Genomic DNA, 12,449 nt, shown 5'->3' on the forward strand with positions numbered 1-12,449 from the left:
CAGGTCAGTAACATTAACATAAAAAGAAAGAATTTATATGATTTTTTCAATTTTCTGCATAGGAATTAATTGCATGTTCCACTCAAAAGCATAATAAATGATAATTTATGATAAAAATAGGTATTCCTGGTAGTAGTAGTAAAAGTTTAGTAGTTGCAATGATGTTGGTACTAGTGATCATAATAATAAGGATAATGATCATTATTATAAAAAATAATATTTGTAAATGATAGTAATGATATGATGTATCCAAAAGTGTACGATATACATATATACTCTTCCAAGAAAAACGAGAGTGATTAATTTATTTAGATGATCCCTAGTCCTCACCATGTGACTGTGACGGAGTTCCTGGCCAATGGGTATGTCCTGGTAGGCTGCATCACAGTATCAGCATTTGCAAGGCACACCTTTGATCAGACATATTACTTCTGGACCGCAGTAGAAGGAGTTCATATAAAGTCTGCTATCCAGGTGCGTACGTAGACACTACTGATGAAAAATAAAAGTGGAGAAAAGGGCGATCCTTGACATTAACCATAATATCTGGGACTGATTCCATGAAAGGGTCTTGGCAAATTTGTAACATTTTAACTTATATACTTTGAAAATCATATCATTTAAGATGCATGAAGTATTAAAAGGAATAATTAAGAAATACAATTGAATATAGGTGTTTTGAAGAAGAGAAAATAAACGAATGATGCGTCACAATATTATGTCGTATGTTGTAATATGATTTACTTCCTATGATATTTTGATTTCTATCATAGAAAATCTGTCAGGAGACGATGATGATATAGAATGTAATATTTTAATGGATGTAGGTAAGAAGAAAGGTGGCATTTAGAATATCATATGTAATGGAACGTTCGAAATTTCCATACCTTATTTTGTTACAATGACTTATTTTAGTGGGTAAATTGCATGCAGTGATTTGTATTGTATTTTACAGAGTTTGGTGTACGAAAAGTCCCTCAGACTGTCAACATATGCCATGTCAGGTGGTATGATGTCAATGGGACAGGTGACCAATCACATGTCTGTAGATGCAACCAATCTTCAATTCTTCTTCAACTTCTGCAATGAGCTTTGGATAATACCAATAAGGGTAGGATATTATTTTGAAAATACTGCTAGCTCAAAGCTTTAAAGTTGGAGTTTAGTTGATATGTACCTTAATTCAGTTGCTCTATTTTCTTCAGTTTATTCATCAGTGATTTATTCAAGTACATCATGATCTATGAAATTCATATTTAATATTACAATAGCTGAAAGGTCCCCACTAAGTCTAAAAAGACTTAAGTTTGCACCCTTTACGGTGTACAATGCAGCCAATTGCACCATTGAAGGAGCACACAGATACATAGCTGCTTCACGTGGGGTGCTGCCTTTGTACCAACTCTATAAATTTGAATATTATATCGTAACGTGAACAAGTTTTTTTTAGCAACTAGGTTAATATATTGTTTGGCCAGTACACATACACATTTCATTATATCGTTCTTTTTTGTTTTCAGATTGCACTCACACTTGTTCTACTCTACATGCAGCTAGGTGCCCCATCCCTGATAGGTTCTTCTTTGTTCTTCATTGTAATACCAATTCAAATATTTATAGCAACAGCAACTGCACGATTTACAAAAGAAGTGTTGGTAAGATCAATTAAAACAAACTTAATCACAATAAACAAAAGTGAACTGATAAAAAAAGGAATGTGAGAAGTAACACGAGAAGGCTTAAAGGATAAATTATGAATAAAACGTAACCATAATATTTTACCTAATGAAGAATGTTAGCAAACGATTTCTCTTTAATCAGAAAAACAAAATGTAACTTGCTCGTTAACTTTACTCATCTTTTTATCTTTCTTGAAGAGCTACAATATTCTGTTAATAAGTGGGCTTGATAACTAAAAATTATTGATTGTTTAGTATGCAAGAAGTGTGTTTTTCTTTATGCCAATCAAGGTGAAAAAACCCCAGTATTTGCATGTATATCACTGATGCATTGACCACACTCGTAAATATACACATCGAAGTCTAATACTTATACAACAAATTCTGTTGAAAAGTTTTAGAAAAAATGTATGGCATGATCATGATGATGAAAGTATTGTTGATTAAGACTTGGATTATTATAATTTCCTACATAGAAACCAATGATCATTGACACATAAGACATTTATTAATTTTAATAAACATGCAAATCTGTGATCTTTTTTTCGATGCAAACGAATTTTAATAAGAGCAAAATTACACAACCTATCAATAAGGGATTAGCTTTTGACATGAAGACAAATGTGTGTAAAAATGGCTCGCTCATGGACTCACTAATGACTTACTTGTGGTGTGTATAATTGTGTGTATGTAACAAAAGAATAATATTGGAGATTATTGAACATTGAGGATTGAGAGTTAAAAAAAAATCCTTTCACTACGGTCATTTGATTACACTGAGACAGATAAATGTGTATTGTAATGACTAAATCATGTAAATGAAACGATTTAAGCCAGATGTTCAAATGGTACGTGGCTGAAACTTCATTACTGATTTATGACTAAATCAGTTCCTGCTTGTACCTCCCACTTTGTTTAAACATTCGGGATAAATTTAGTTTTAATGTTGACTGCTATAGATAGGGTTTATATTTGAGTTCATCTGAGTGCATTGCAATGAATCATCACATTTGTTAGGAAATCTTCTTAACTAAATATTAATGGGATCGTATATGTTTAGATGAATGACATCCTTATTTATTGGGCATAGTAGCATTATGATTTATCTTCTACGTCTTTGTTAAAATCGTATGTGAAAAATAGACATCCACAAATCCTAAAATGGACTTTTGAACCGTGAAGAAAAACTTTGGATGCCATAAAAAAAATTTAAACCTTGCTTTAAGTTTCCAGTCATTTTGAATGGGTTCTGTAATTTGATTTTGATTTTAAGTACTCCTTGGCGAGTCTATTATTCAATGTAATCTTATTTTGGTGAGATGTCAAGGTAATGTATGTGCAAGGCACAAGGAGATCTTTGTATCTTATGCGTCAAGCCTATATGTAATCAATTAGTTGTGAATTATTAAAATGCCTTATCATATCGCCTTCATCAATTTATAGTAAAACAAAAAAGAAGTACAGTTGCAACACACATTTATTGTGTGTGTGTGCGTGATGGTGTGGCGAATATACATTCAAGCTATAAGGGAGATTTTCACAAAATCCATTGATCATGAACTGAAACTATAGTTCAAACTATAGGATAAAGAAGAAGTTATAAAAAATGTTATTACATTAGATCAGAGTCAAACAGACAGGAGGTGAAATGAAAGAATTGTAAGACAGACATGTTAAATTTTCGATCAGCATTGTCACATGTTGGAATTTGACTGTTGTTTATGAAACTATATTCATTGCGACTATATGACTGTAAAAACATTTTTTTTTGTGCTCGTCATTGTTTCAAAAGTTCAATGATTGTGCAATAATGAGACATATAAGAGAAAAATACAAATCAAGGAAATACGTTTCCTACTTCCGACTTCCCTTTTTTCGCGAGCGGTCAACTGCACAAGCGAGCAAAAGTCCAGTAATAGCAAAGAGTTGCCCAACTTGGCGTCAAAAGAGTGTTAGCTACCTAAAGTTTTAAAATTCCCATACTTTGGGGTTTACTGAAGACTATAGTGTTTGCCTGATTATCTTTTTTCTTTTATCCAGATTCGCTCCGATAAACGATTGAAAAGTTCTAATGAGTTACTAGAAGGTATCAAGGTACTAAAGCTCTACGGATGGGAACGATTGTTTGAAGAAGGCATCAAGAAGTTGAGAGCATATGAGCTCGACAAACTTTTTCAAGTTTATTCACTATCAGCATTAAATTGTAAGAGAAGCCTCAAGTCTCTTTTGAAACATCCCTTGTAAAGGAGTATATAGTACTTGCCAAGAATATTTTCATGAATAGATCTCTCGTATTAAAATAAGAACGTCGTTTTTACTTTTTTGTTACTTCTATAAATTCTAAGTCCAAGACACCGAGCGAACGGATTTATACAGTGCGTATCAAACAAAAGTTTACACTTTGAAAAAAGCCCGGGGAATTAAAAAAATATAATTTGTTCACATACGATCTTGGGTTTGGGTCTCATCTATCCAATGAAAGTAAAAATTTTGACAGAATATTCCACTTGAGTGAGCACTGTCCGTTTTTGTAAAGCTCGCAGAAATCTGTTTGCGCAGAAATGATTGTTTTCACGCGGTGTCAAGAGGAATAGGCGAAATCAAATTTACCCTGCAGAACATTTCTCATACATTTCCCTTGCACTTTTAGTCAATTGAAATAAAACGGATACATTCAAGCAATTTGTAACAATTCTCCACCCAAACTGAAATTTCAACACGGACATAACTAAATCTGAACAAAAGTTTAAAGCAGACATATCCAGCATTTTTCCACTATGTTTTTATCATTTAAAGTGGGTTAACATTTTATTTGTTATTTAATACTTGTTTCTCCACACTTTTTCCAAGCTTGGCAATGATTAATAAAATGAAAATCAAGCCTAAGCAATTTTATGTAAATCACAGCTCAGTGTAAAGCATATATCGTCAAGATGGCCTCGGTGTGTGGGGGAGTGGGGTGGAGCGCAATGCACTCTTCGAAGTGTTTTGGGCAAGGAAACAAGTTAAAAAGGGTTAAAATTATCTTCAAATAAATTTTACTAGCTAAATTCCATGTGTTCTTCATGATTGTGGTCTACTTTTATTCGCATAACTATTTCAAAGTTCTGCGCAAATCATTTTTCACTAACTTTTCAAAAGTAAGTGGAGCTCACTCGAGCGGAAATATTGTTTGACAGTTATATCGTCATTTGCTTAAATTGATCTGTACCAATGATAAAATGTGGAAAAATCTTCAAAATATGACAAATGTATGATCTTACAGGATTTTTTCTAAGTGTAAACTTTTTTGATACGCACTGTATACCTTGACAGAAAAAGTAGAAAGTTCGTATTGGTAGACATGGGGAACGAAAGTTTGAGATGATTTAACAACTAGTTACTAGAATGTAAATGCGATGCAAATCATATTGTGTGTGATCGTATATCTAATACCAATCATTTCTTCCTCCTTTTCTTATACGGATCAAGTTGTGACGAATTCGGGAACTCCTATCCTTGTAAACTTACTGGTAAGTATAAAAAAAAGATTAGGCAAATATTATTAAGGTTTAAAAGTACACTCATCTCTTTCAGCATATCATCATGTGGGGGAAAAGATGCCAAAAAACTTGTTGCTATCATTTTGCTTGTTCATGAAACAAACAACGCCTTTTATAACTTCCGATGTGTCACATCAACTTGAAAATGTTTGGTTTTAGTTCCCGATGGGTTACTAATTGATTTACTGTTCCTCTTCTCTTTTCTCATAACCATTAAATCTTTATTCTGTTTTATTTTCAGTCGTTCACTACGTACACAGCTATAACGGGAAATGTTTTAGCTCCAGACGTAGCATTTTCCTCGCTCTCTTTCTTTAACAACCTGACATCGCCTATGTTTATATTCCCCTACGTCATAAGTCTTTGTGTGAACGCTCACGTGAGCACCAAGAGGCTTCAGGCTTACTTCAGTGGACCGGAAGTTGAAGGTAGTCTCCTCAATGATTTGCCCAATGGTAGTACAAATTATGATCAGGTAGGCTCAAGTTTCTGACAATAACTTCTAAAGCTTGGCACATACTACCATCTAATATATGAATGAATTTATTATTATTTCCTAATGTGTAATTATTGGTTCGCCGGCTCGGTTTGCATAAAAAAATCATTCCTTAGATATTGAAGACGATACTCTTCTGTTCACAGTTGAGAGCAGTCGCTGATCAAGAACATCTGATAAATTTTTAACAGCATTGGATTTGCAATGAAGGGCAGATATATTGCTATGCACTTGCACAGATCTTTACACAATCATGTGCAAAACATTTTGACCAAACAAGTTGCAGATCTTTTGCAAATCTAATACTGACTATTGGTGACAGAGGCTGATGTTTTCGTAACAATGTCTTAAAATCAATTCATATATTTTTTAACAATTCCTTTTCCATATTTATAAGGTTACTTGTTACCTGATTTAATCAGATAGTTGTATTTTATTTACCCCACTGATTATTTTCAGATATATCCCTATTAAATTTTTAAAATTCCCTACTTCTGTATTTCATATATAATTTTTGGAGGTAAATTATTTCTTAGATTACCAAGTCGTCATAATTGATGAAGCATGAAAGTAATGCAAACTGATATTCAAGAGAAATCATTAAGTTTTCTTGCAGTAGTTAACGTACATCTTGCGAAATGTATACTCTACAATTGCTAAAGATGTCCGAAGCAATGGGACAATTTACTTTACTTTCGATATGAGTGTAAATCCAAAGTCCATTGGTAGAGTTGACAGGGATAAACAGAAGTGTCCATCTTTAAAACAGAAATACTTATCATTTTCTCTTTTTTTTTACTTGAACGAACTACTTTAGATGTCTGTGTCAGTCCGACGCTGTCGTTCAAAGGATCAGACGAATTCCAAGGAGGACGAGCTTGAAATTGAATCTTCTGGGCTGCTGGATAGCCATGGAAACGGTGGATCGAATTACGGATCAATGCAAAAGTCGGCATCCTCATTGCCATCTGATGTTGCCATTAGGGTAAAATTACCGGAATATTATTTTTAAAGTAATTAGATATTTTCGAAGGCACTTACATAATTGAGTATTTCCTAATTACTGTCAAAATATGTTATGAAATTGGAAAATTGATTAGTAAGCAAATGAATAAACTGCTAAATAAATTATTTCTGTGATACAACGTAAAGTTGTTTTTTAATTGATGTCGAGATCTCTATTCATCTATTTCCATGTGCATCATGCAATAAATCTACAAATCTTTTTTTTTCACCAAACAACCCAATTCTACTTGCATTTGTGACATTTACAATTTGGACTATACATTAGGCCTATAGTTAACTGATCGTTTCATCCTCTAAGTAAATGGAATACTTTGAATTTCATTAAATACTTCGCAATGTCCATTATACAACAATCTATTAATCAAATTTTGAGGTCTTTCTTTGACTTATATCCCTTTTAATTTCAAGTTTTCATATTGCACTTACCAAACACTTTAAACAGTTGTTTTTAAAGTGACAGGCTTGACAACAAGCTTAAAAAATTTGCAGTGATCTACTTAGAAATAGATGAACATGCATTTCCTTAAAATGCTGACAGGGTGAGTATTATAGAAATCAAATGGTAATTAATGGAAATAGTTAAAGATATATATATATTTTTGTTTACATATTTACGTAAGTATACTATGCTCGTACCTAAAACGCGCGTTTTTTTTTCTCGTAGATAACTAACGGAAGTTATACTTGGGATCCGTATTCCCCAGCACCTATCATTAGAGATCTCAATATTGACATTCCGGCAGGTAAGCGTAAATAATGTTTATAATAGCGATATTCCACTTTTTCATAACGTTTAATGCATCAGAACGACGCTACAGCGCACTGCAACGCTGTAATGAAAGCTCCACAAATTGGATTTGTCATCAACTTATTGAACATTGTGATAATTTGTAAAAATGATCATGTTTGACATTATAATCGATCTCCATGGTTCTATCGTACCTGTACCTATACATTTGATTTTGTTGATTGAGCTTGAATAGAAGCGACATTGAGAAATCATTGGAGCGATGTTCTTGAATAAAACAATTTTATCATCATATTTGAATAATGATTCACACGTATTTCAATAATCAGTAAAAATTATACTTTCAGGTCAACTTACAGTGGTGATAGGAACTGTTGGAAGTGGCAAATCCTCCTTGTTACAAGCTATAATGGGAGAGATGACGACACTGAGTGGCAATATCAAAATCAGGTACAGACCTCGTCAAGTGTATTTCGATTCGCTTCTGCTGAGTTTAGTGTAGTGGTAGTATGAAGGAGTACATTGATATTTTGATTGCAAACACTGTTATAAGTTCTTGTTTTCTTTCACGATTTAATGTTTTTTCCTAAACACTGTCCATTCGTTTTAAATGTTTACCTTTATTATTGTTATCATTATTCAAAGGGAAGGATCAAAAACTGCTTTTAGTCCCCAGAAGGCGTGGTTAATCAATGCAACACTGAAGGAAAACATATTATTTGGAACTGAAAATGATAAAACCAAGTGAGTACAATTTAAAATCATGAAATAAATGCGACTTTATTTTATTAGATGTCAGATAATTATCATTGTATATTATTATCAAATGGCGGAGTCATGATATTTTAACTGCAGCGGGAGGGGGGGTGGTAGGAGCAGATTACTCAAGAAAACAGGTTTTGTATTGAAAGAAACAAAAACGCCTTATTAACTTACCCCTTGTACCTTGTTTGTTGTCTATTGCTCTTTTCGGCTTTCCTTTTGGCTGATCGCTTTTTCAGGAAAGATAATGCCTTGATAGCCGATAGGAAGATTTCCCGTCCTAGTCCATACCTTAGTTGCTGAATGCTTTTCGGCCGAGAAAGTTTCTTCCTTTTCTGCGCATCGGCGAGAGTTTGTTACGGCTTGTTTTGCTAAATTGCACATTTTAGCAATTTACCAAAATCTACCATAACAGGGATTTTTTTGTTCGTGTTTGAATATACTTGGCAGTGGCTTTCTTGAACGAAGTCGGGTTGCAAAGAAAAGTAATAAAAAAGACGGTACGACTGAAAGAATCGGCGGCCTCCTTTTGGGGTCAGGATACAATATTCAGGCGTGTATCTAGTATTTTGTAGACAGGGGCCCCGAATTTGACCTGATTTTGGCGCCCCTGAACTGTAAGTCCTCATGAATAAACGTTATCCGTTCTTTCAATTTATTGTCCTTTTGCTGCCATTCATTTCTTGCTAACTGCAGAATGATAAAGCGGGTGAAAGCTTTTGAATGGGCTAGGTGAACAATGTACAGCCAAAAGCAGGGATGCATTCTACCGTGAGAACACATTGGCTTACAATGTTTGATCACGTGGTTTGTGTGGGGCGCCAACTTTGATGAAAGGTGGAAAGCTCGCGGAATAAAGACGATCGACTAATGGGGAAGGTTCCCTGGTCAACGTCTTGGACGCACGTTATGTTCGTAACTGATATAAACTGACTGATTTAAACAAAGAGTCACCAAAACGATGATTACATTCATCAACTAAAAATCGTAAAGGCCTCGTCCTCTTCCTGTGGAGTCCCTTCAGGATCTTAGATGATTTATATTTTCTAATGCATTCTGTTACGAGGTATGGTAATTTAATCACATATCGGTACAGCATTGTTTACATCTTTCAAACCACGGATGTTTATTGTGTGTTGTTTTAACTTTGTTGACACATCTATTTTTACAAGGAAGAGTCGTGGTGTAGTGGTTCTGACTCTCGCCTTGGACGCAGAGGGTCGTGTGTTCAAATCCCAGCGCGGTCTAGCGTCATTTGGCCTTTGACAAGGCGTTAATCCACACTTTGCCACTCTCGACCCAGGTGCTAAATGGGTACCCGGTAGGATGCGAAAGTTATTGCATGTTTGAATTTCACATCCCCATTATGAGACTGCGATGAATGCAAGGAATACTCTCCATGCAGGGAATGGAAATTGTGCACTTTTCGTGGGGGATTGAAATGAAACCAATGACCGGGGTAATTATGCTGTAAAGCGCTTTTAGCTGTTATGGGAAAAGCGCTATATGAAAACTAGCTATTATTAATATCATTATTTGAAAATTTCTTAGGTATTACAAGATGTTTGTGCAAAATATCTTTTTTTAATATTTTAGGTACCAGAAAGTCGTAGATGCATGTGCTCTTGGTCCAGATATCGCGATGTTACCTGGAGGAGATCATACAGAGATTGGTGAGAAAGGTATCAACCTGAGTGGTGGGCAGAAACAGCGAGTCAGTGTAGCTCGGACCATGTATTCTGACAGAGATATCGTCATATTGGTATGAATTGTCGCATAGGATGTTTAATCTTCCTTTAAGTTTTCATACCGTTAATATTTTTTCACACGGATGGAAAAGAATTTAAAAGGTTACCATGGTACAATTTTAGATGCACTAATGCACTTGATGAACTTATCGAAAATGGTGGTAAAACAGCTCATTTGTATTCTAAGTATAAATAACTTGGGAATTATTGATCAAAGTTATCAGTATTGATCCTCAGATCATGTTGGAAGTGCGATATGTTATGAGTTCTTGATCGATCATCTTAATTAAGCCTTAAAAAAATCCTTAAAGGTATTGTTTAACTTTGTGAGCAGCCGATTTAAAAAATTCTCAAACCAAGATAAAACATGTGTACAAGTGCATGTATTAGAACTAATAAACCCTGAAAACAACCATATTGAGAATGAAAAGCTAAAACTACAAGGCAAACTCCGATTTTGTAAATAGGCATCTTATAGACGCCTAAATAGTACACATAAGTGTATGGGATGAAATTAAGATGGTGTTTCCGGTCACTTTATATTTCAATTTTTGAAGCACTAAATAATCATTTTCGAACGCATTTTTCTTCTGGGCTTCATTTTTGAAACATATCACAGACACAGGTGACAAGTGTGACCTTCTAGCTCTGATTTTGTAAAACTCAAACCAATGTTAACCAATCACTTTAAAAAAAAGGCCTGCGCTCTTTTACCCTGCTTTCAAAAAAATGGAAATGCTATATGCAACTAGGTGTGCACTTGTTTAAAAAAAGCCTACACACATCAGCAGAGTAGCCAATCTCATACGAAATAAATTTACTGACATGTATTTTATTTGATCCAGACATAATATGGATACGACTATATGAGATTGGCATACTTTTTTTTTGTTTTTTTAACAGGACGATCCTTTGTCAGCCCTCGACATGCATGTCGGAGCTCATCTCTTCGAGAATGGTATTCTCAAGATTCTCAAGAAACAGAAACGAACCATTATCCTCGTCACCCATCAATTACAGTATTTACCAGAGGCTGATAAGGTCAGCGAGTATTTTTTGCGTCATATTATAGGCAAGCCAAAAAAAGATTAAGCCAGTGCTGGGAAATTAGGGAATGGGAAAATTATTTAAAGTTGAAAAAACGTTACGACAGAATTTTCCCATGAAGTTTGTTCCTTATACTCAATATTGCTTACAGCAAACGTGCTGTTTTACGAAAAGTTTAGAATTATTTTTACTTTTCTTTTTTTTATTTCGTCTGCCAATTTATGTTTGTCTACATTACTATATAGGTATGAACGTAGGATTAATCTTGCATAAATTACACTACCGCAAAGTTTCTCATTAGTATGATAACATTAGTTAAAGCTGTTTCTTTCACCAAAGATCATCGTTATGAAGGATGGTCAGATTGAACTCCAGGGTGACCCGGAAGAAATTGCCAAGGCTGACCCTTCACTGTGTGCTGATTGGCAGAGAGCTCTGCGGGTATTTAGTGAATCAGAGGCTGAGTTATCGGGAAATGAATCGGAAGCTCTTCAGGAGGAGAGGTTATCACTCAAGAAACAAGTCGCTAGGTTACAACAGACTTCGATTTTATCCACAGAGTCGTCCCAAAATGAAAGTAAATAGAACATACATTTAACTCAAAAGGGGGCATGCGCCAGTCTTCCTTTTGTTGGATAGAAAAGTACGTTACCATTCTAGCGTTAATACATGGTTTAATATCACGAGTAAAATAAGCTAGGAAAATATAAGTGATCAGAACTAACAAGTCTTAGACGAGCATCTTTCGCGTTTGTTTGTCAGATAAGAAGGGTTCCGCAAGTTTCTGTCTGTGTCATTGTATTTTATTTCTTTGCCCCATTAAGGTTTGGTTCTTCGAACATCTTACTCCAAAGAACACTATTAGCAATGGAATGTATTTATCAATATTGAAATCTAGAATGGAAATTCATTGTACCCAGACTAAAATCATAGCCCAAACAAACTTATTCGAATCCGAATCTCGATGTACATAGAGACAATCATAAGAAACGACATTGCATCCTATATTACAACTCTTTTTCTCTTTCCAGATGCCGAGACGGAAAAGGGGCGACTCATAGTGAAAGAAGATCAAGAGACAGGATCGGTAGATTCCCGAATCTACTTCTACTACTTTAAATCAATGAATTACTGGGTTACATTGGGTATCTTAGTGACGGTGGCAGCAAGGGCAGGTACCCAGATTGGTAGTAATTTCTTTCTTGCCGATTGGTCTGAGATTAGCGTTACTACTAACGATACACAGGTATGTAATATTTTGCATGCAGTAACATTCATCGAGCGCTAAATTTGTTGCACTTTAATCTTAAATTTTCAATTTAATAAATGTAAGAGAATACAGACAATTTCATTCTTGCAAACTATATATAATTGAGTTTGGTAATCGATTACTACGCAGAT

At 34.6% G+C, this 12,449-nt stretch overlaps 2 protein-coding genes and 1 long non-coding RNA gene across 3 annotated transcripts in view; 1 reads left to right on the forward strand and 2 right to left on the reverse strand.

Annotated features, from left to right (window-relative positions):
• LOC121411034 (ATP-binding cassette sub-family C member 9-like) overlaps positions 1-415 on the reverse strand; it is a 43,717-nt gene extending 43,302 nt beyond the window's left edge. Inside the window, exon 1 of the mRNA XM_041603501.1 lies at positions 331-415. The gene's annotated coding sequence lies outside the window, so the exon portion shown is untranslated. The remainder of the gene's footprint in view (positions 1-330) is intronic.
• LOC121411035 (ATP-binding cassette sub-family C member 9-like) overlaps positions 1-12,449 on the forward strand; it is a 29,900-nt gene that overhangs the window by 7,511 nt on the left and 9,940 nt on the right. Inside the window, exons 5-18 of the mRNA XM_041603503.1 lie at positions 313-474; positions 956-1,111; positions 1,521-1,655; positions 3,720-3,882; positions 5,151-5,191; positions 5,463-5,696; positions 6,535-6,702; positions 7,408-7,486; positions 7,839-7,941; positions 8,137-8,235; positions 9,850-10,015; positions 10,905-11,042; positions 11,388-11,625; positions 12,080-12,294. Of these exons, the coding sequence (XP_041459437.1) occupies positions 313-474; positions 956-1,111; positions 1,521-1,655; positions 3,720-3,882; positions 5,151-5,191; positions 5,463-5,696; positions 6,535-6,702; positions 7,408-7,486; positions 7,839-7,941; positions 8,137-8,235; positions 9,850-10,015; positions 10,905-11,042; positions 11,388-11,625; positions 12,080-12,294 (2,097 nt within the window). The remainder of the gene's footprint in view (positions 1-312; positions 475-955; positions 1,112-1,520; positions 1,656-3,719; positions 3,883-5,150; positions 5,192-5,462; positions 5,697-6,534; positions 6,703-7,407; positions 7,487-7,838; positions 7,942-8,136; positions 8,236-9,849; positions 10,016-10,904; positions 11,043-11,387; positions 11,626-12,079; positions 12,295-12,449) is intronic.
• LOC121411036 lies at positions 408-8,851 on the reverse strand. The gene is made up of 3 exons (XR_005969414.1): positions 8,428-8,851; positions 7,849-7,895; positions 408-492 (listed from the first exon to the last, which is right to left on the reverse strand). It is a non-coding gene; the product is annotated as an uncharacterized LOC121411036 (long non-coding RNA).

The sequence above is a fragment of the Lytechinus variegatus genome, chromosome 3 (genome assembly GCF_018143015.1).
Source record: "Lytechinus variegatus isolate NC3 chromosome 3, Lvar_3.0, whole genome shotgun sequence".
Lineage (NCBI taxonomy): Eukaryota > Metazoa > Echinodermata > Echinoidea > Temnopleuroida > Toxopneustidae > Lytechinus > Lytechinus variegatus.